General features: G+C 37.9%; 1 protein-coding gene across 4 annotated transcripts in view; it reads right to left on the bottom strand.

The window, feature by feature from the left end:
- The window catches only part of MAPK8 (mitogen-activated protein kinase 8), a 61704-nt gene that overhangs the window by 14831 nt on the left and 23059 nt on the right, over positions 1-23814 (bottom strand). For 2 of the 4 annotated variants that reach the window (XM_005861310.2, XM_014535670.1), the window contains exons 6-11: positions 10655-10820; positions 7476-7547; positions 5064-5246; positions 4628-4752; positions 3791-3854; positions 714-791 (exon numbers count right to left, since the gene is read on the bottom strand). In XM_005861310.2, coding sequence (XP_005861372.1) covers positions 714-791; positions 3791-3854; positions 4628-4752; positions 5064-5246; positions 7476-7547; positions 10655-10820 — 688 coding nt within the window. Of the gene's footprint in view, positions 1-713; positions 792-3790; positions 3855-4627; positions 4753-5063; positions 5247-7057; positions 7130-7475; positions 7548-10654; positions 10821-23814 lie in introns of all 4 variants that reach the window. The other 2 variants (XM_005861309.2, XM_005861311.2) reach the window with 1 other exon arrangement.

Raw genomic sequence — 23814 nt, 5'->3', positions numbered from 1 at the left:
GCCTGGCCAGCCTGGGTGAGGGGCTGAGGGCCGTTTTCAGGCTGGCCACACCCCCTTCAGGGTGGGGGGTCCTGCTGGGGTGCCTGGCCAGTCTGGGTGAGGGGCTGATGGCTGTTTGTAGGCTGGCCATGGCTGCGGGCTGGAAGCGGGTATCTGGGATTTATTTATCTTCTATAATTGAAACTTTGTAGCCTTGAGTGGAGCTATGGGCCGGCAGGGCAGGCGGGAAGCTTGGCTTCCTCCATTGCCGGGGGCAACAGAAGCCTCCCGCTCGCTCCAGCTCTGTGGCTGCCGCCATCTTAGTTGGGTTAATTTGCATATTCGCTTCTGATTGGCTTGTGGGCGTGGCTTGTGGGTGTAGAGGAGGTATGGTCAATTTGCATGTTTCTCTTTTATTAGATAGTGCAGTATAGTATAGAGCAGTATAATATACTATAGTGCATTGCAGTATAGTATAGTGTAGTATAGTATAATATAGTGCAGTATAGTATAGCGAAGTGCACTGTAGTATATAGTACAGTGCATAGTATAGTGCACTGGTACAACAACATACCAATGCTTCCAATTTAACCACCCCAACTGTACTTCTTATACTTATTAAACTTTGAATAGTAATGGTAGTAAATATGGAAAGAACTGCAGGTTTCAGGCCACTGAAGATTACAACACAAGAAGTAAACTGTAATTTTAACCAAGCTTATATTGTAACCAACCTAAAGGAGAGGGCTGCCCCCGTATAACTCCATTCTTGGTTCTCTCTTCCAAGTCCATAACTTCCTTGTATATCAATTCTGAAAAAGAGGTGAACAAAAACAAACTTTTTAAAGTCTGAAAGCCAACCTCACAAGACATCTGTTTTAAATAAATATTTTTACACACATTAAGTACTTCAAATAGTATCCTTCAAAGGTAGAGGGTCCATAAGTGTCAGACTAAGATTCAAAGATGTTAAAAACAATTCTTTGATCCTCCGCCAAGAATTATGTTAAAAAAGAAACAAAATCTCTGCCTTAACTGGTATTCCTAGAGGTGGATTAAAGATAGAACTGTGGTTAGAAACCTTGTCTTTCCCACACCAGCACTCTGTACTACACCATGTCAGACCACATTTCACGCTGTACTGCACACACTTGTTTAATGCGGTCTCAGAGACGGCTCGAGTCATCTGTCTTATTAGCGTCTATTTCCTGATAGGACCTGGAACTTGTAGGTGCTAACCCAGATACCTGTTAAATGATTTAAATGAAAGTGTGTGTGGAAGAATGGTATGAAAATACATTTTTATTAAAAAAAAAAAAAAGAGGCAGATGGCCACACCTGAAAACCTTAAAAACTGCAGCCTGACAAGCTATCACTGTCACAATTTCTCCATGGGACCCTGCCCTTTGCCTGCTGTGGGCAGAGGGCTGCGAGGACGTCCACCCAAGCAGTTGCACCAGATGCTGCCCTGCATTCTCCTCAGTGGCCTGACGTTGTGTGATGAGCCCTGTGACTGAACATCTACTAAAGAAGAACCTTCTGGTAGAAGCTACAGAGCCATTGTTCCTTATCATTTTGGGGTCCTGGAATAATTTAAGAACTGCATAAAAGCAATGTACCCACTTCTGAGAAAATGTGCAAGCAAAAATGTAGCACAGAATCTTAAGGAGTCTTTATTCTTTAAACTTCTGATAGAGAATCTGTGATTATAGGGTATGACAATGTTTCTGTTGGTAATAAGGTAAAACAAGTGGATGTGTTGAAATGAACAAGCGCTAGAGACACCTAAATTTGCTTGCTATGGTGACCTTCTTGGACTTGGAAGGAGAAAAATAGGAAGTCTTGATAGAGGAAAGAATGGGAAAAGCTTTACTTCAAAGAAACAAAAAGGAATGATAAGCATTCCATGTAGGAGGATTTTTTTAAAAATGAGAAAACAGCACCCCTTTATGAAAAGGGATTAGGTAGACAAGCAAGAGCTAATCAGCAGTACTAACTGGGCAAAGTGATCTGCAGTTAATGGCTTTGGCAATGGATTTCTTTGCGTTATGATGCTAAAACTTGTCAGCAGATCTTGAAAGAGGCAGTGAGCAGAGAATCATGGAAAAGCATGTGGGGCTAAGAGGAAACGATGCAAAATAAAGGCGAACCTGTCTAGAGTTCTCAAAAATCCCAGGTATGTCCTTATGCAAACAAAAACACCATGTTCCACTGATTTTAAGATGCACTTTTTCTTACAGTTTAATGTCTCTGAAATTGGGTTGTATAACCAGTGGCACATTATGGTGTGTTTTACAATTGGTGGCCTACTAAGATTTCAGGAGATATAAGAATATCAGTTTAGATATTTCCATACTACACACTCTGGCCCACAGTTTATATCCTTGCATATTACCTATTACATGTAAAAATGTACTCGGTTCTACCCAATTATATCGTTCTGGTAGATTCTACAGAATTTAACTACATGTCTCCCAGATTCAACTCAGAGAAAACTAATCTCTGGTTACACTCCTAAGAAGAAAGAATCAAATTCATTCCTCCCAAATAAATTTATAGCTGGATTACCTGTCTGTTTATACCTCTGCAGTCCCTTTCACTTTCCCAATATGTAGGCACATAGTTCTTAATAGCAAGTCTTCTGTGCCCAGTTATTTAAGTTCAGGTAAAAAAAAGGATCAAGTGACTTGCCCAAAGTCATGTAGCTACAAAAGTGGTTCAAACATCACATAACAACAACACAAATGAGGTAAACAGGGTCTAAAAATTACCTGGCCTAACTATCCCAGGGAAGCTTTTTTTTTTTAATTTGTTAATCCTCATCCGAGGATATTTTTTTCTGTTGATTTTGAGAGAGTGAGCAACATCAATGTGAGAGAGACACATCAATTGGTTGCCTCCTGAATGTGCTCCGACCAGGGTTGGGTACTGAACCTGCAACAACTCAGGTGCATGCCCTTGACCCGGAATCCAACCCGAGACTTTCAGTGCACAGGCCGATGCTTTAACCACTGAGAGCAATACAGGCCAGGCCAGGCCACCCCAGGGAATCTTTTAAAGAAAGAAATATTTCCATGACTATCAAAGCACTATTATTAATGTTCAACTATCTTCATAAAATAAAACTACGATATTAGATTTGAAAAGATTACAAATGAACTCTCTCTGTTGGTGAAGGTGGGGGTAACATAGACATTCCTATTCAGTGCTGAGAGAAATGCAAACCGCTACAATTTCTTTGAGGGTAATCTGGAAATAACTGAAAAATATCCTTTGGCCCAGCAAATCTTATAGGACTTTTTTTATTGGCATGTTCTCACATGTGCAATAACAACAGACTGGACACAACTTAAGTGCTCTGCAAGTGGGAGCTGGGTATAGAAACTGACACAGCTGGACAGCTGGGTATCCATGCGCCAGGCATGTGGAGCAGGAGAGGGTGATCTCTAATATGGGATTACACCCACAAAGCACACTGCACAGCATATACCATTGGGGATCAAACAGGTGGGAGAGAGAAGGGGGAGACCCAAACATACAGGCTTGTGTATTTGTAGACTATGGAAGAACAAAATATTTTTAAAAGAACAAATGTTTCTGTGTCTGGAGAGGGGATGTGAGAGATCAGGATTAAGTAAGGGAGGAAAAGAGACATACTTTCTATTTTTGCAAAAAATACTAATAATAGTATTACCAAATATGCATTATGAATAATATAAAGTATCTTTAGTTTCCTCAACATGATGAATAAATCAACACAATAAGCCAGAAGCTCTCTCAGCTCCATCTCTCAGGATCTGGTGAATGTTACCTTTCCACTCTTCTATTGTGTGTTCCCGTTCATCTAACTGCTTGTCAGGGATCTTTGGTGGTGGCTGGAAAACAAAAGGCAGCAATAATTGAGTCAGTTTACTAGGAGTATGCAAATCCGTCATAATTATTTGGAATGTCATCCAAACAGCAAGGGCTTGTAAAAATACATTATTAGACCAGAGTGATGAGTCATCTTTGATGTAGAGACTAGTTTTGGAAGAATCCTTCCTGACAGGAAAAAGATGTCTAACTATCTTTTTCTTTTCTTCCAGCTTTTGAAATGGTCAGTTTATTTACATCATAGAACTGGGCTATGTTTTGGACACAATAATTTGTATTATAACTGAGTTAGGATGTCCTCCCAAAGCATTCAGTGTTCTAGCTCATCAGATCACGTATCAAGACAAGAAGGCAAGAAGCTGAGAGAGGGAACTTTATTTTGTGTAGGAAGTGCTTGGATAAGCTCATTAACTTAAGGTACTTTAAATGCAAAACAGCATCATCATTTACCTATATTTTTATTTAAAACTAGAGGCCCAGGGCACGAATTCATGCATGGGTGGGGTCCGGCCTGCCCACCCTGATGGTGGCAGATTGGGCCAGGTAGGCAGGGGAGAAGGGATGCAGGAGGTTGGCCGGCCGGCCCCACTCCTTATTGGGGTTGGGGGGGGCAATCGGGCCAGTTGGCCGCCACAGTGCACATCATAGCACATCATAGCGACCGGTCATTCTGCCATTCTGGTCGCTTGGCTTTTATATATATAGATTAAAATGTCTCCTCTGAACCCAACTTTAATTCTAACTGACTTCTTCAAACATGAAGAGAAGAACTTACAGCCTCCGCCTCGGAAGGGTCATACCAGACGTTGATGTATGGGTGCTGGAGAGCTTCGTCCACAGAGATCCTTTTGGATGCGTCAATCACCAGCATTTTGGATAATAAATCCCTCGCCTGACTGGCTGCAAAAATAATGATGTGAATGTACACGTACCTCATAAAGGTTTTTAAAATTAGCAATACATTTCAGAAACTTGATGCTCATTTTTTAAAAAGTATGTGTTTTATAAAAATATTTTACTATAAAATCAGGTCATACATATGATGAAAAAATATAGTTACAGAAAAAATGACTAAAACCTTACTTTGTTCCACGACCCAGAAATACACTTAGTGTATGCTCCATAATAATATGAAAACACACACACACACACACACACACACACACACACACACACACAATAGGATTAAATAAATATATTTATAAAAGTACCTTTAAGTTTGTTGTGTTCTGAGTCAGCAGGGAAAAGCACATCGGGGAAGAGTTTCTCAAAGCTATATCCAGCATATTTAGGTCTGTTTTCAACGTAAGTCCTTACTGTTGGTTGTAGTTTCTTCATGAATTCAGGACATGGTGTTCCAAGCTGTTCAATAACTTTATTCCACTGATCAATATCTAGTATCAAGTAGCTAAGAAAAATACTCCGTATCTAATGTTCAACACATAGTCATAGCCATATTAAAATAACAAGAAAATAACAATTATAAAATTCTAAGAAAGAATGTGGCAGTTACAAATCTTTTATCTTATAGCCACCTTGCAAAAGGTGGACAGAAAGGGTCAATAAACAAGCACTGTTAATCTTATTGAGAGAGAAAGAAAGGGAGAGAGAGAGAGAGAGAGACTGTGTGTGTGTGTGTGTAATATTCATTTTATCATATAAATGAAAGCTTAAGTCCAACTGGTGCAGCTCAGTGGTTGAGCGTCATCCCATGTACCAAGATGTCGCCAGTTCTATTCCCAGTCAGGGCACATGCTCAGATTGTGGGCTTGATCCCTAGTAGGGGGTATGCAGGAGGCAGCAGATCGATGTTTCTCTCTCATTAATGTTTCTATCTCTCCCTTCTCCCTTCTTCTCTTTCTAAAAAATCAACAAAAACATATTTAAAAAAATGAACGCTTAAACCAACAAATTCCAAATACAAATGACTCAAAGAATAATGATAATTACTACCCACAGGGACTCTAAATGTAAACTGTACACAATTCTAGAATACAAAAATATTTTTTTCTGGCTCATCTGAAAATGTGAATGCATATCCTAGAGCAGTGATGGCGAACCTTTTGAGCTCGGCGTGTCAGCATTTTGAAAAACCCTAACTTAACTCTGGTGCCGTGTCACATATAGAAATTTTTTGATATTTGCAACCATAGTAAAACAAAGACTTATATTTTTGATATTTATTTTATATATTTAAATGCCATTTAACAAAGAAAAATCAACCAAAAAAATGAGTTCGCGTGTCACCTCTGACACGCGTGTCATAGGTTCGCCATCACTGTCCTAGAGGCTAAGAAATATTGCTTATAATCTGTCCCTTTTTTTGAGAATTTTCTACACTAACAGAAAATAAAAATGACGGCTCTGGTAAAAATGGTGTTTTCTTTTGCCATGCTTTGTTTAACTTAGGTAATAAACTCTGTTTGAAAGCTCTGAAACCTGTGAACATGAATCAGTGTTTGGTAAGTTGTGAGGTTAGAACTCCCTGTCTCCTTCCTCCTAAGTCTTCACACTGCCAGTCCTCCCTGGGACGAGAACCAAAGCTCTCTGATGAACCTAGTGCATATGGCTTTCCCATGCCTCCTCCTCACTTCAGTCTCAGGGTGACTAGCTGATAAACACATCACACATCACTCGCTGGTAATGTAAATATTAAAATAGATGAACAAAAAGCATGACTCCAAATCTACTTACACCATAATAAAACTATTACTGCTGAAATTCTCAGATGAAAAGATCAGTATGTTATGTTAAGAAATCAGACAACCCAAAGACACAAAACACAAAGAACATTAACAAAAAGGAAGGTGGGGTGGGAGGAGGGGGTAAAACAAAAGGATGACAGAAGCAACAGACAATTCCAAAATTCATATTCAAGTCCTAAGTACTTCTAGACTTAATCAAGTGCATACTTATTACAATTTTTTAATGGCCGCCATGATTTCTGATTTATGTTAAGTAAATCAACTCAAAGCCAGCAAATAATTGTGGATAATTAACTTGAGCAGTTCTCAGAAATAACATGACACAATCAATACGTGGGGGAAGGGAAGTCTATGTCAACTAGCAGGTGGTATTTTGAAAGAGTAGAGTAATTTAACAATATTATTAGGGAGAGACAAAATACATTACACTTGACATAGCTGAAGTGCTGTCATACATTTTGACCTTTAGAAACTACATTTTAGGCCAAAGATAAGGATACGATCTGTACCTGGGAACAAAACACCACCTTTGATCATTTCTCCCATGATGCACCCAACTGACCAAATGTCAACTGAAAACAAAATGCAATGACATTAACATAAAGAATTTGGTTAAAATAAAAAATAAAAAAACATTAAAAAAATCACGCACACCATGTATACTTTAAAATTATAGAAAGCAGTACAAAATAAAAATGAGTGACAGTGAATGTGCTCTAACTACCAGCAGAGACTGTATTTCCTGCTGCCGGACGCAGCCTACGAACATTTCAGCTTCTCATCTCAGCAGTTTTTGAACTGTAATAGCCACAAACTATCTGTTTAAAACCCCCTTGTAAGAATGAACCATCTTCATCCCCATTAGCGAACATAAGGAAGTCCATCACTAATTTCACTGCTGCAGCAGCACAAGGATACAGTCCCTTCCTGGAAAGAGGATTTTGTGGCAAACCATTTCTCCCATAATGCACCCCACAGACCATAAATCCACTATATGTTTGCAGCACAAAAGAAGGAAAAGCAAAGCAAAAGGTCATTAAAATCAAAGAAGCATAATATGACTGCATTATATAAAAACTACAAAACATCACAAAAAGAAAAAAGTGATTTTAATTTTAGCTAATGGAATAATTTAAAACACAAAACATTTTTCAAAAGGCTTTGAATTACAAAAGCAAATGGTGAAGTGTGGCCTTTTAACTATATATCTAATTTTAAAGTGAGAGCCATGCACAGAAATAATGTAGTTAAAAATCCTATACATTTTGTCAATGAAAATTTGTTTATAAAATACAAAATAGCAGCAAACTTAAACTTTGTAAATAAGGTTGAAAAAGTACACGAGGTAGCAAAATTTTAAAAATGAAATCTTGACAATATTTTGAGTTTCAACTGTGCATTATGCTCTCTCTTTAAGTCAACAAAAAAGCATGAGCAGAAGTAATTTAGCATGTTAAATATTTAACAGAAAGCATATATTTCTATGAATAATTATAGTTAAGAATTAATCTGAAGCCCTTTAGAAATTTTCAAACTGGATTTCATAAATGTATTTGAGTAGCGCTATGTCTATTTTGAATTGAAAGTCATTTGTTCCCCAGCAATGCTGTGCTACATCTACCCTACTATCCCAACAGGAACAAGTGCATGGACAGTAGATAAATGATCAAGTCAGGAAACTCAGTAAAAAAGCATATATCATGTTTTCTACCTAAAGTCTTTAAACCCATAAAACTAAATTGCTTTGGTTGAAGACGTTTAGTTTTGGCTGAATACAGTCTGAAAGTTCCCACTTCAACGAGAACTCTAATCAATGCTGAAGACATCTGCTAGACCAGTGGTTCTCAACCTTGGCTGCACATTAGAATCACCTGGGAATCTTTTTAAAATCCTGATTTCTGGGCCTCGTCCTCTGGAAATTCTGTTTCTTTGTTATGGGGTGGGGCCACAACATTAGTAACGGGCCACAACATTAGTAAAAAGAAACAGAATTTCTGGAGGATGAGGCCCAGAAATTAGGATTTTAAAAAGATTCCCAGGTGATTCTAATGTGCAGCCAAGGTTGAGAACCACTGCCTTAGAAGCTTTCATTTGTTTTTGAAGCTTGAAGGTCTAAATTCTTTAAGGGCAAAAAAGGAAAAGGGTAGAAATTGATGTGAGAGAGAGAGACACCCTTTACCACACTGGAGGACTTAGGAAATGTCAGTGTACTTTCTGGGACACACCCTTACAGGAGACTGCCAGTTCACCATAGACTCATAGGAGCTAAACTGGAAAGAAATTTTGGAAAACCTTTGGAATTAAAGTTTCTCTAAAATTTGATATTAAAATAAAGGCAAATATTTTTATATTTATGGTAGAATTCAACTTTGAAAGACAAGAATTTAGAAAAAAGTTAATATTCATAAATCTGTAGGAAAAAAATTCCAGGGTTTTCATTTTTGGTAAAAATCTATTACAATAAAATTTCCCTACAGATTATAGAGAATGGCAAACTTTACTCAAATATCCAGGACACAGTTATGTAGAAAACTTTAAGAAATCACATAAACCCATTTTTAAACAGACTATGAAAGTCGCAAGCATGTGAGCAGTTCTTGTCTGGGTCAGTGGTTCATGCATAAAACTTCCTTTAATGGGTCTATAGCCAATTAGGCAGCTTATATATATTCCATTATATTATACTTTCTACAAAGCTTTGAGGTAGCTTGCAATAAAAGGCAACATTAAAGACAAAGTTGTTAAAACAGGTGAGGGTGGGTGGAGGAAGTTCTTATGTCTGCCCTTGATGGCTAATGCAGTTATTGTTATTAAGCATTATATTTGACTCTGTTTCCTGAGACCAAAAAAAAGAAAGAAAAGGTGATAAGGTCGTGTGTATAACTCTTAATCTATGAGGAAAGCAAGTCAATTCTTAATATGGTATTTTTTTTAGTGCTAATTTCTGGCAGGGAGCTATCTCCCCAAATCACATTTATAGGCCACAGAGTGACACATTGCACAGTAGCTGGGACAGTAAATGGTTTTATAGCAAATGCAAAAGCAATCTTCATGTTGGTCACTTGTATCAATTCTAAAAAAAACCCCTAAAAAACAACAATAACAAAACCTCAATGAGTCTAATACTAAATCGAACTCACTAGATCTACAGGGTATAAGACAATTTTAGATAGTAAGAAAACAAAACATCTTGTTTATTTAAGAACAAAAGAATAATAGTAAATGTTTAAAGTATTTGTTTTTAATTAGCTCAGAAAATATAAGGAACTTAAAATTCTCAGTTCAATATTATCTTTTCTAAAAATGATTCAAGAAGACTGACTTAATACAGTTTCTTAGTTCAAAGCAAACTGCTAGGAAAAAGTCCAGACCCTATTCCAGGCAGTACTTTGGATGAAGTTACCACAAGTCAATAAAGGCCTGTGCACTCATTCACCCCTGTCTGAAAGTCTACAACATTTCTTCTTAAATATATGTGTATGTTTAATTTTTTAATAATTCATGAACTACATGCCTGACAATTTTCTTCAACCTTGATTCTAATGCTGATATATGTAACTGAATATACCCACACAAAATATGCCATTTCTTTAAGGCTGGACACAGGGCGTTGATGAAACAACAGTTTCCTACAAAAGGTCACCTTTATTATCCATCAGCTTTGCAGATGGCTTTATCCTGGCTCTTCAAGCTTACTAAGTGCTATTGCTGGTAACTCTAGTCTCAGGGGGTTGGAAATAGGTGCAAATGTCACTAACAGCAAACTAGGATTCATACAAAAGATAAACTGTCAGTCCACTATATATACTCCTTGAGCCCATGTTAGAAATATTCACTGTAAAGTTACAGGAAAGTAAATTTCAGGGGCCATGGCAACAAAGTCCTTATCCAAAGGTAGTGTTGATGGTTAGGTATTTGTAATTAAATAAACAGGTACCCTAAGTTTTCCCAAACATTTATGACAAAATTTAGAGTTACTTTCAAACTCTTGATACAACGTTTCAGTGACATATATTTAACTATGCACTTCAGCTTAAATATTTACATAAGAGATCTCATAAAACAGGACAGTATTTCAAGTAAATGTGTTTTCTGACCGTTTTCTTTGTAGCCCATCCCTAGGATGACTTCAGGTGCTCTGTAGTAGCGCGTCACTACGTAGGGTGTCATCATGAAACTAGTTCCTGCAGTCCTGGCCAGTCCAAAGTCAAGAATCTTCAAAGTGCAGTCTGATTTTACTACTATATTACTGGGCTTTAAGTCCTTTAAGAAATAAAAAAATAAAAGAATGCTATGACATATACAAATATTTTGCAGTTCACAAGTTATCAGATCACTGATAAAACAATTCATGCAAACTGTCTATTTCTCTTACCATAATCGATATCATGGCATAAATTCATTATATTGGGCACATTTGAGGAATTCACTTGATGGTATTTTAATTTATGAATACATACAGTTATTAGAGAATTTAGTAATATTTTATTTGCTAGAAATTATGATTAGCTAGTAATTTTTGATCAAGTGGAGTAAAGCGATTTGGAACTACATCTAAAAGCTCACATAAGCCCTAGCTGGTTTGGCTCAGGGGATAGAGCGTAGGCCTGGAGTCTGAAGGATCCCGGGTTCAATTCCAGTCAAGGGTTGCGGGCTCAATCCCCAGTGTGGGGCATGCAAGAGGCAGCCTATCAATGATTCTCTCTCATCATTGATGTTTCTATCTTTCTCTCCCTTTCCCTTCCTCTCTGAAATCAATAAAAAATCTATAATAATAAAAACATAATATGCTAATTAGACCGGACATCCTTCCAGATGAAGCTGGGGCTGCAAGGGAAGCCAGTGCCAGCAGCTGGGGGAAGGAAGGCCTACTCTTGCATAAATTTTGTACATCAGGCCTCTAGTATTTAAAAATAAAAAAGCTCATATAAAATGAATATGGTAAAAGAAAGAGAGAATCATAAGTTAGCATTTATATTCACTTGTATACTAAATTACCAGCATAAAAAAAACCGATTTTAAAGACACAATGGAGTTTGTGTAGATAATACAAATCAATAATTGGCCATTCTATGTCAATCCAAGCAGGTGTCATTTGACCTCTCTCATTGGCAGATGGCCAAGTATAATGACGGAAACAGTCCTCAGTGGTCTTTCCATCACTGACTGCTGTCCCAAATCACACAAATTTGTCCGTAAAATCTCTGTCTGCTCACAGAGGTAGGACAGCATTGTCTTGGTGCCACTAATCTATATAATTACTTGCTGTTAATGCTACTAAATAATGTCTTTGTGAAGAATTTTCCACCTGACCCCAACTTCAAGCAATTCCATGCTGTGGTCGTTAAAAGGAAGGCAGCAGCGTAAACACTCATGGCTTCAAGTTCATCACATTTTGCCTGTTAGCTCCCATGAAACCTATTGTGAACCAAGAGACCATAGAAAGCAAACATACATCCATAACACAAACACACTCCATTATAGGTACTGATGGCCTGAAAAGCAATGATTGCTTTTTCAGTGTCTCTATCCAGGAAAAATTGTATGTTGTCTTTAGATCTTTTCATAGGCAATCATGGATGGTTTTAGAAGATAAATAACCCAAGGGCTTTATCAAATTAAAAATAGAGATGAAAATTTTCATTATTGCTGTTCCATAAATATGATATTGGCACTATTTCCAAAACACAATACTGAGCCAAGTAACTTTGCATGTTCAAAAATATAGCTTACAAGCTTTGATACCATTTCAATGTCTACTCTGATGGGTAAAGATCAATGGCTCTTTACACTACTGCATTCTCATCTAGAAATACAATTCTAATTTTAAACATTTTATTTTGGAAAATTAAGAGTAAAATACACTTAAAAGTAGATATTTTTAAAGAAAAAACTGTCCAAAAATGCCTCAAATAATATTACCTAAAATCTATCCGTCTATATATCAATATGTACCTTTCTACCGATGCTAGAACCATATGAGAAGAACAACTGAATTTGCATGAATTTGTAGCAGAGTGGAACTAAGCTAACATTATTCCATCTTCTCTCAGAGTTTCTAGCCTCCTCACAATTAGGTAGGTAGTCAGGCAAGCCTAACTGTGATTAGTTCTGTGAAGTGGGATGTGAGAACATACAGAAGGGCATCCTGTTGTCCCTTCCCTGCTTTGGTGACTGTAACATTCCAGATGATGGACCCTCTGTCAGTCTAGGTTGCTGAGCACTGAGGTAAAGCAGAGCCCTCACCTGTCATGACCTGCACTGGACATGCGATGCGGGAAATAAACCGTAGTTGGTGAGCCACGGAGAATTCAGGGTTTGGTACCCAGCATAGCCCAGCTGTGACATTGTGATTTATAATTACTATATATTTGGTCTTTGTCTCAATTACTGAGACAGAGCTCCAAAAACCTTAGAATTTCTTTCTTTTTTAAAAAAAAATATTTTTTATTCATTTTTTTTTGAGAGAGAGAGAGGAAGAGGAAGGGAGAGGGAGAGAGAAACATTGATCAGCTCTCTCTTGCACATACTCTGACCCGGGATCAGACCTACAACCTGGATATGTGCCTAACCTAGAATCAAACTTAATCCTTTGGTGCACAGGACAACACTCAACCAACTAGCCACACCAACCAGGGCAAGAATTCCTTAATTGATAAGAGCAATAAAGATGACTGTTATTTTTAAAGCCCTTTTCACTGACCCTGAGTTTATGTTAATGAGCTGACTTGCAAAGCCCAAAAGGATGGGGGCTGGTTGCCAAGGGAACCAACATTGTGATTTGAGCTTCAACTTTCAGCTCCACCCCCAGACCTCAGCTAGCGTTCAATTACCAATGGTCAATGATTCAATCAACATGCCTAGGAAGGAAATGAAGACTCCATAAAAACCACAAAAGACAAGATTTGGTGCTGAACATGTGAAGATCTGAGGAGTGGCACACCCAGAAAGGGCATGGAGCTCCACACCCCTTTCCACATACCTTGCCCTATGCACCTCTCCATTTGGCTCTCCCTGAGTTAATGTCCTTTGTAATAAACTGGTAGTCTACTAAGTAAAATGTTTTCCTGAGTCTGTGAGAAGCTCTGGCAAATAAATTGATCCTGAGTAGAAAGATGTGGGAACCTCTGAATTATAGCCAGGAGGTCAGAATCACAGTAATAACCAGGGCTTGTGATCGGCATCTGCAGTGGGGGCAATCTTGTGGGGCTGAGCTTTTAACCTGTGGGATCTGAATCTGTCTCCAGGCAGAAAGTGTCAGAACTGAATTAAATTGTAGGACACCAGCTGAAGTACAGAAAACCAGAAAATTGTTTGGTGAGAAAAACTGACACACGTGGTGTCACAAGTGGTGCTGTAGTGCAGTAAACACCGAGCATTGCTCTTCCTCGTCACCGGTCTATTCTGATAACCAGACACGTGGTGTCACAAGTGGTGCTGTAGTGCAGTAAACACAGCCTGCTCTTCCTTCTCACCGGTCTATGGTCTATTCTGATATCACTGAAACTGGTGCCAGGTAGGGTGCTACTCTTCCATACACACATGATCATAGCTTAGCAGTCGAGTAGCAGGCAGCAGGGAAACTAATACCACAGTTGGAAAAGCGATCCAGGTTATATAATAGCAACGCCTTCGAAGACACTGTCACTTGCAAGAACTCGGCAGGCACAGCCCTGCATAATGAAGTTGAGGCTCTAGAATAGGGTTGGCAAAGGAAGGCCTACCTGTGAAGAAACAGCCACACTCATTCAGTTGCTTATTGTCTATGGCTATTTTTGTGTTACACTAGCAAAGCTATAACAGAGCTTGTATCATCTGTAAAGCCTAAAAAACTATCTGGCCTTGCCTTTACAGAGTAAGTTTGGGAAGAAGTGATTAGAAAGTAAAATTTTAGTAGTGTGTGTTGGTGGCTACTAGATAGATGTGAAAGAACTGTAGTACAGTAAACATAACACAGAGCACTGTAGTACAGTAAACACAATTTACTGCCATTTTACAAGTAGAAATGAAAGGGAACAGAGTTCAGAATATTTCAGGCCTTGCCATTCTGGAAAAACTAAAAGTTACTAGACACTTACAAAAAAAAGCAGTGTATATAGCAGACATCTCCTCCTCCCAACCCTGTATACCTCTATACCTTTTCACCTTCAGATGACTTGTTTCAATCAACAGAATGTCAGAGAATGTGATGTCCACCAAACCTGAAGACGGTTGTAAATGAGCTTGCTTGATTTAGCTTGGTTCTCCTATCTTCCACCATGAGAAAAGGAAGAGCCCAATGAAGACCAGCAATTTCCAAACTTTTTAATCTCATGACACACATAAAGTAGTTGCTAAAATTCTGCAGCACACCAAAAAAAGTATTTTTTGCTGATATGACAAAAAAACAACAACACCTAGGTATAATTTTATACACAGCACGGACTTCCTCTTCTCATACAGTGAGACCGACCACCCCGACAGTGGAGCCTCACTCAGCCTGGGTCTGTGAGAGACTCTGGGGAAGCCCACCCCCACCCTGACTTTCACTGAACCCCTACAGGACGAAAGTTCAGGTTATTTTAGCAAGTAAGCAATCTCAGCCCAGCAGAAGCATTAGCTTAGGCTGCGGGGACTTTGAATGAGTACTAGAACAGAGAGAGGAGTAAATTGTGGCCTCAAGACCAGCTACAGAAGTGAGTGCAGTAGTTTATCCCATTAAACTTCTAGTAAGATACTCAAGAAAAGGAACAGACAGCAAATAAAACCATGGAAGAACAGTTTCCAAAACTTACTGCATGAAGAAAGTGGGAAAAAGGAGCACCAGGGGTGGCCTACAGTGGGTGCTGTGCTGCGAGCTCTGACTCCTGGGCAGCACTGAGCATGCATTCTTCCAGCTGCTGGCTGTGCTGGCTGCCCCCAGCTTTAGCCAAGTCTCTCCCCAGGAACTGCCTTCAGCGAGGTGCCTCGTTTTCCAAGGTCCTGCTGCCCCCAGGACAAAGGCCCAGTTGAGTTACCAGCTGAGGCCTCTGGAGTGATTGCATCCAATTCAATTTCTCCCTCTGTGCACTTTTACTTCCTTTACTCCCCCCTCAGAGATCCCCATATAAGTCTTATTAGTTCAAACTTATTATGTAAATTTTCTATTGTACTGTATTTTTAATACTTTATTGCCTATATACTAAAGGAGTACGTATAGTATCCCAATACATACTATTGTATTTGTGCAGTTATCCTATTTTTTACAATTTAAGATTTGTACATAGCAACTCTATTCCATGTCAAGTTCTTGACATTATTTATCCAAATAAGTGTATAATACCCTTCATCCTTATAAGTAACTCTTCTTCCCACTATAATCACTTCACTTGATTAAACACTTATTCTTGTTTTCTTTTTTTTATTGATGCTTAGAAAGAGAGAGAGGGAGAAAGAGGGAAAGACCAATTTGCTGTTACACTTATTTATGCATTCATTGGTTCATTTTCTGTATGTGCCCTGACCAGGGATCAAACCTTGGCGTATCGGGACGACACTCTAATCAACTGAGCTACCTGGCCAGGGCTCTTTTTTTCAATTTTAATTTTTATATCAAATCTATTGGGTGACATTAGTCAATAAAACCATATAGGTTTCAAGTGTATGACTCTAAAACACACCATCTGCATACTGCATCATGCACATACCACCCAAAGTAACGTCTCTTTCCACCACCATTTATCCCCCCTTTGCCCTTTTCAATCCCCCCGCCCCCCGCCCACCTTTCCCTCTGGCTACCACCACGTTGTTGTCAGATCTATGGTTTTCTTACTATTAATCCCTTCCCCTTTTCTCCTAGCCCCCAACCCCGCTCCCTCTGACAACTGTCAGTCTCTTCCATCCTGTTTGCATTCTCCCAGTACATCTCTGCTAACACCTGTGCTTTCAGCCTTTGGAAATTAGCTACACATGTTTTTGTTACAGAAACATGTACCTGTTGGTTTTGTGTGTGTGTGTGTGTGTGTGTGTGTGTGTGTGAGATAACCTTATTTTCATTAAGACGTTACTGTTATATATTGGTCTTCTGTAACTTAATGTTTCCTTTTTATGCTTCTTACTGTTTCTTTCTTTTTTTATTTTCATCTCCTGTCATTTGGTCTGTGATTTATGTACTGATCACCTGGTACCTCCATTAATCTGGAAATTTTCCACTTCGAAGATTTTACTTCACTAAAATCAAATTAACTTCCATGATGGTGGATTACTGTCCTGATCCAAAGGACAAAGGAAACAAACAAAAACAACGCCCAGAAGTTTAACTCATTTGCTCTATATCATGTAATAGATGAGTATGAGTTGAGGACGATATACTCCTCTATTTAAAAGAATTTACCTTATGTTGCTTAAAGAAGGCATTAGATATAATATTATAGTAGTTGCATATGTAATATACAAGGCAATCAGAATGATAACTAAGGATAAGCATGAATATCTCAGATGCATAATTGTCTTAAAATAGTTAATTTGAGCACACATATATTTATTTTATTATATAAGTTAGGATATTTGTTACAAGGTAGCTCAGAAGGAAAATATACTTCCACTGAATTAAATACATTTTCAAAAATTCCTCCCAAATTAGATGCAATTCTTTTCAAAGAATAAGCTAGAATTAAAACTAAAATACAAAAACATATGTCCACACAAAAACTTGTATTTGAATGTTCATGTCAGCATTACCTAAAAGAGGCAAAAAAATGGTAACAGCCTAACTGTTGATCAAGTAGTGAAATGATTAAACACATGTGGTATATCCATATAGTGAAATATTATTTGGCAATAAAAGTAAATGAAGGACTGATAGGTGATAGGTACATGGACGAACCACATATTGTATAATTACATTTACAACTGAACCTTGAACCACATGGGTTGGATACGGAGAGATCCACTTATATGCAAACCAGCCTAACTGTTGATCAAGTAGTGAAATGATTAAACACATGTGGTATATCCATATAGTGAAATATTATTTGGCAATAAAAGTAAATGAAGGACTGATAGGTGATAGGTACATGGACGAACCACATATTGTATAATTACATTTACAACTGAACCTTGAACCACATGGGTTGGATATGGAGAGATCCACTTATATGCAAACTTTTTTTAATAAATACAGTAAATGTATTTTCTCTTATGATTTTCTTTTTTCTAGCTTACTTTATTGTATAAATGCAGCACATAATACATATAACATACATAATATGTGTTAAATGACTTTATGTTATTGGTAAGGCTATTTGTAATTAAGTTTAGGGAGAGTCAAAAGTTAGAAAAAGGGGTAGAAAAATATTTTAAAAGATAAGTAAAAACTTTCAAATGAAATACATAAATCTATGTATCCAAACTATACAACAAACTACAAAAAGAATAAAAGCAAAAAATCTGCACTGAGACTCATCAAAATCAAACTGTTGAAAGACAGACAAAAAAGAGAATTTTAAGAGCATCCAGAGAGAAGTAAAAGATCTTACAAGAGAGCCTCAATGATATTAACAGCTAATTTCTAAAATAATAATAATAATGATGATGATGGAAGCCAAAAGGTGGTAAAATAACACATTTAAATGGTTGAAAGAAAAGCCAAACAAAAATTCTAAATCCAGCAAAATCAAAACTGAAGGAGAAATTAAAACATTTTGAGATAAATGAAAAGCTAAGGGAGTCTGTCACTAGGACATATGTCGTATAAAAAGTGCTAGTCCTAGCTGGCGTTGCTCAGTGGTTAGAACATTGGCCTGTGTGCCAAAGGGTTTCGGGTTTGATTCCTGGTCAAGGACACATACCTGGGTTGCAGGTCCGATATCCGCCCCCCATTGGGGCATGTGTGGGAGGCAACCAATGATGTATTTCTGTCACATCGATGTTTCACTCTCTCCCTCCCCACTCTCTTCCCCTCTCAGAATCAATGGAAAAAATATCCTCACTCCTTGACTGGGGATTAAAAAAAAAAAGTACTAAATAGTCCTTCAGGTAGAAATAAAAGAACAACAAACAGTTACATGAAGTCAAATGAAGAAATAAAGAATACTGGTAAAGGGCCCTAACCGGTTTGGCGCAGTGGATAGAGTGTCGGCCTGCGGACTGAAGGGTCCCAGGTTCGATTCCGCTCAAGGGCATGTACCTTGGTTACGGGCACATCCCCAGTGGGGAGTGTGCAGGAGGCAGCTGATCGATGTTTCTCTCTCATCAATGTTTCTAACTCTCTACCTCTCTCCCTTCCTCTCTGTAAAAAACCAATAAAATATTTAAAAAAAAAAGAATACTGGTAAAGGTAATTACATAGATACATAAAAAAGCCAGCTGTACTTCCCCCGCAATATTATTTAAAAGACAAATGCAATAAACAGTATGAACAAATTTATCTTGATGGGCACACAGTCTATAAATATGTAATCTGTGACAACAACAATATAAAGGGAAACGGAAGACTGCATAGAAGCAGAGTTTTTGTATACTACAGAAGTTACAGTGGTAATAATTCAAAATAGATTGTTATAAATGGAAGAGGTTAAATTGTAATGCCTATGGTAACCTTTAAGACTGAAAATATAAAGAAAAGGAACAGAGAAAAAAGATACACAGCAAAAAATGTACTTAAACACACAAAAAGGCAGTAATAAAAAAAATATAAGGAACAAAAAGATATGACTTATGACAACAAACAGTACAGTGGCCAAAGTAACTTCTTCCTTATCAGCAATTACTTTACATGTAGAGACAGTAAACTCTCCAACTAAAAGTCAGAGAAGGGCAGAAGGCATAAAAGAAAGATGTGCCTTCTGCAGGCTATCTACAGAGATTCCCTTTAGCTTCAAAGGCACAAATGGACTGAAAGTGAAAGGATGGAAAAATCCTATATTTCATTCAAACAGAAATCAAAAGATAGCTATTCTAATATCAAACAAAACAGACTATAAGTCAAAAATGTTCCATGGGGCAAAAGAGGACAATACTCACTGATAAAAGGATCAATCCATCAAGAATATATGTATACATACCTAACAAAGCCCCCAAATACATGAAGCAAAATTGACATGATTGGCCTTGGTTGGTTTGGCTCAGTGGATAGATCGTCGGCTTGCAGACTGAAGGGTCCTGGGTTCGATAAGGGTCCCGGGTTCGATTCCGGTCAAAGGCACATACCCAGGTTGCGGGCTCGAACCCCGGAAGGGGACATGCAGGAGGCAGCCGATGGATGATTCTCTCTCATCAATATGTTTCTATCCCTCCCTCCCTCTCCCTTCCTCTCTGAAATTAATAAAAATATATTTTAAAAGACTGACATGATTGAAGGGAGAAATAGTTACACAATAACAGGTGTAGAGTTCTATGCCTTGCTCTCATTAATGGACAAAAAAATTAGAAGATTAATAAGAAAATAAGGGTGGGAACAACACTATAAGCCAACTAGACATAACAGACATTATAAAATAACTCTCTTCAAAACAGCAGAATACATATTTTTCTCAAGTGCACATGCAACAAGATATTCTTCAGGCTAGAGTCTAGCCGCTAGACTATATGTTAGGTGACAGAATAAACCTCAATATTAAAAAAACACACACTGAAATCATACAAAGTGTCTTCTCTGATCACAATTGGAATGAAGCTAGAAATCAAGAAAAAGTAAAAGTGTAAAATTCACACATTTGTGGAAATAAAACAACAGTTTGTGAAAATTAAAAGAAAATTAGTTATACTTTGAGATGAATGAAAATACAACATACCAAAATTTAGGGAATACCTAATAAGTAGAGCTCAGGGGACATTTTATAGCTGTTAACACTCACATTAACAAAAAAATATGCATGGAGCTCACCTCACAGACATGCCACAACACAGTCAAGCTGGACCCGAGAGCAGGGCTGCTTTGGCAAGCTCTCGGGTCCAGTCTGGCTTGTTGTGACATGACCGTAGGTGAGCTCCATGGAAAATGGCATTACAATTGGTATTGTGTTCTGTACACAATGAGTGCTCAATAAGTGCTGTTCACTTTTACATAAAAAATTCCAATCAATTTGCTAATATTCCACCTTAAGAAAGCAGAAGAGAAGAGCAAACTAATCTGAAAGCAAGAACATGACAGAAAATAATAAAGAAAAAAGTAGAGATTAACAAAATAGAGACCAAAAAAACAATAAAGAAAAATCAACAAAACCGGAAGTTGGTTCTTTAAATTTTTAAAAAATTTATTGATTTGAGAGAAAAAGCAAGAAAGAGAGAAACATCAATTTTTGTCATTCCACTTGGTTACTTCTTTTTCTTTAAATCCTTACCTGAGGCCGAAACCGGTTTGGCTCAGTGGATAGAGCGTCGGCCTGCGGACTGAAAGGTCCCAGGTTCGATTCCGGTCAAGGGCATGTACCTGGGTTGCGGGCACGTCCCCAGTAGATGTGCGGGAGGCAGCTGATCGATGTTTCTCTCTCATTGATGTTTCTAACTCTCTATCTCTTTTTTCCATTGAGTTTTTTAGAGAGCGTGGAGGGGAAGAAGAAAGGGGGTTAAGAGAGAGAGAGAGAGAGAAACATGGATGTGAGAGACACATTGATTAGTTGCCTCTTGCACATGACCCCGCTGGGGCTGAGGATCGAGCCTGCAACCGTGCTATGTACTCTTCATCGGGAATTGAACCCAAGATCCTTTGGTCTGAGGGCCAAAGCTCTAACCACTTAGCAGCCCGGCAAGGATTTGGTTGCTTCTTGTGTGTGCCCTGACCTGTGATCAAACCCACAAACTTGGTGTACTGGGATGACACTCTAACCAACCAAGCTACCAGTCAGGGCTCAGAAGTTGGTTCTTTAAAAAGAGCAACAACATTGATAAACCTTTACCTAGACAATGAAAAAAAAAAGGTGCAATTAACTAAAATTATAAATTAAAATGGGGACATTACTACCAACTTTACAGACACAAAAGGATTATAAAAGAAAAACTATGAGCAAGTGTACACCAACAAATTAGATCATTTAGATGAAAAAAGAAGTTCCTAAAAATACACAATATTACCAAAACTGACTCAAGAAACACAAAACCTGAACATACCCATAACAAGTAAAGAGAGCAAATCAATAATGAAAATCTCAAAAAAAAAGGAAATTCTACCAATCATTTAGTTAAGAATTAACATCAATCCTTCTTAAACTCTTTCAAAAAACAGATGAGGAAAGAACAGTTTCTAACTCATTCTGAGGCCAGCATTACCTTGATACTAAATTCTGACAAAGACATCATTAAAAAAAAAAATCTACACAGCAGTATCAGTTATGAACACAGATGTAAAAATTCTCAGCAAAATAATCCCAAGAGCATATTAAAAGGATTACACATTATGACTAAAGTGGGATTTGATCCCAGGAATGCAAGTGTTCAATGTACAAAATGAATCAATTTAATATATCACATTGATTTAAGGAAAGCCAAACATGATCACTTCAATTGATGCAGAAATGCATTTAACAAAATCCAACATCTTTTCATAATAAAAGCACTTAAACTTGGAGTAAAAGGTATGTGGTAAAAAATTAATCTTAATGTAAAGAGAGGTCTGGCTTTGGCCCTCAGTTATAGGTAACCTCTAGGCCCCTGAATGTCCTGACTGATAGCAGTGTCTTTGTTTGCCTGGGGTTTTGGGCACAGGAAGTCTAACAATGTGAGACTAAAGGTATTAGTGTAAACCTTAGGAAGGGTTGGAGACTGAAGGTCAGCCACCAGGAAGGCAGTATGTGATTGAGCAGCAAGGAAAACTCTGGATACCAAAGACTTGGGTGAGCTTTCCTAGCTAGCAAATACTCTATACTTTTAAACTTTGAGGAGAGAATGACTGGCTGAAATCTCCATGTTTGGACCTCTCTCAGATTATGCCCAATGCATCACCTCCTTTGATTGGTTCAAATTTGTATTCTTTTACTATAATAATACTGTAATCATAAGTACAGTGCTGTTTGGAGCTGAGTCACTCTAGTGAATTATTAAAACAGAGTGGTTTTGGGGACCCCAAGTTGTAGCCAGCTGACCTGAAGTGAAGGTAGTCTTGTGGATCTGTACCCTCTGACCATACAATTTGCATATAATTCCAATGCAAAATGGAACTTCTTCAAAGAGATCAAGGGCATTTATGAAGACCCCACAGCTAATATCATACTCCTAAGATCAAGAACAGGGCACAGATTCCCACTTTTGCCACTTCCGTTCAACATTTTGCTGGAAGCGTTAGCCAGAGCAACTAGGCAAAAAAACAACAACAACAAAACAAACAAACAAACAAAAAAACCCCAACAACAAACAAACAAACAACAAAACACAACAAAAAACCCAACCAAAACAAATCGGAAAGAAAGAAGTCAAACAATTGCGCAAATGAGATGATCTTACAAATAGAAAATTGTAAAAAAAAAAAATCTCCACTATATTTGAATGAATTAAGCAAAGCTACATCAATACACAAAGACCAGCTGTGTTTCTATACACTAGCAATGAACAAATTAAAAACTAAGAAAATAATTTCATTTATACTAGCTTCCAAAATAAAAAATACCTAGAGAAAAATGTAATTAATGAGGTGAAAGACTTGCACACCGAAAACTGTAAAACACTGCTGAGATTTAAGAAGAACTATGTTATAGACCAGTGATGGCGAACCTTTTGAGCTCGGCGTGTCAGCATTTTGAAAAACCCTAACTTAACTCTGGTGCCGTGTCACATATAGAAATTTTTTGATATCTGCAACCATAGTAAAACAAAGACTTATATTTTTGATATTTATTTTATATATTTAAATGCCATTTAACAAAGAAAAATCAACCAAAAAAAATGAGTTCGCGTGGAACGTTGGAGTCTGCAGCAAGCAAGCCTCCCTGCTCGCTTCAGTGCCTGGCTGCCGGCCGCCATCTTGGCTGACAGTTAATTTGCATATACTCACTGATTAGCCAATGAAAAGGGTAGCTGTCGTACGCTAATTACCATGTTTCTCTTTTATTAGTGTAGATATTTAAATGCCATTTAACAAAGAAAAATCAACCAAAAAAATGAGTTCGCGTGTCATAGGTTCGCCATCACTGTTATAGACTGAACTGTGTCTCCCCAACCCCAAATTCACATGTGGAAGCCCTAACCCCTGTGTGGCTGTATCTGGATATAGGTCCCGTATGAAGGTAATTAAGTTTTTAAATGAGGTCATAAAGATGGGGCTCTAATCCAAAATAACTGGTGTCTTTGTAAAAAATACCAGAGCTTG

This window comes from Myotis brandtii, unplaced genomic scaffold (genome assembly GCF_000412655.1).
Source record: "Myotis brandtii unplaced genomic scaffold, ASM41265v1 scaffold148, whole genome shotgun sequence".
NCBI lineage: Eukaryota > Metazoa > Chordata > Mammalia > Chiroptera > Vespertilionidae > Myotis > Myotis brandtii.
The sequence above is the reverse complement of the archived record's forward strand: the minus strand, read 5'-3'. Positions and strand labels throughout refer to the sequence as shown.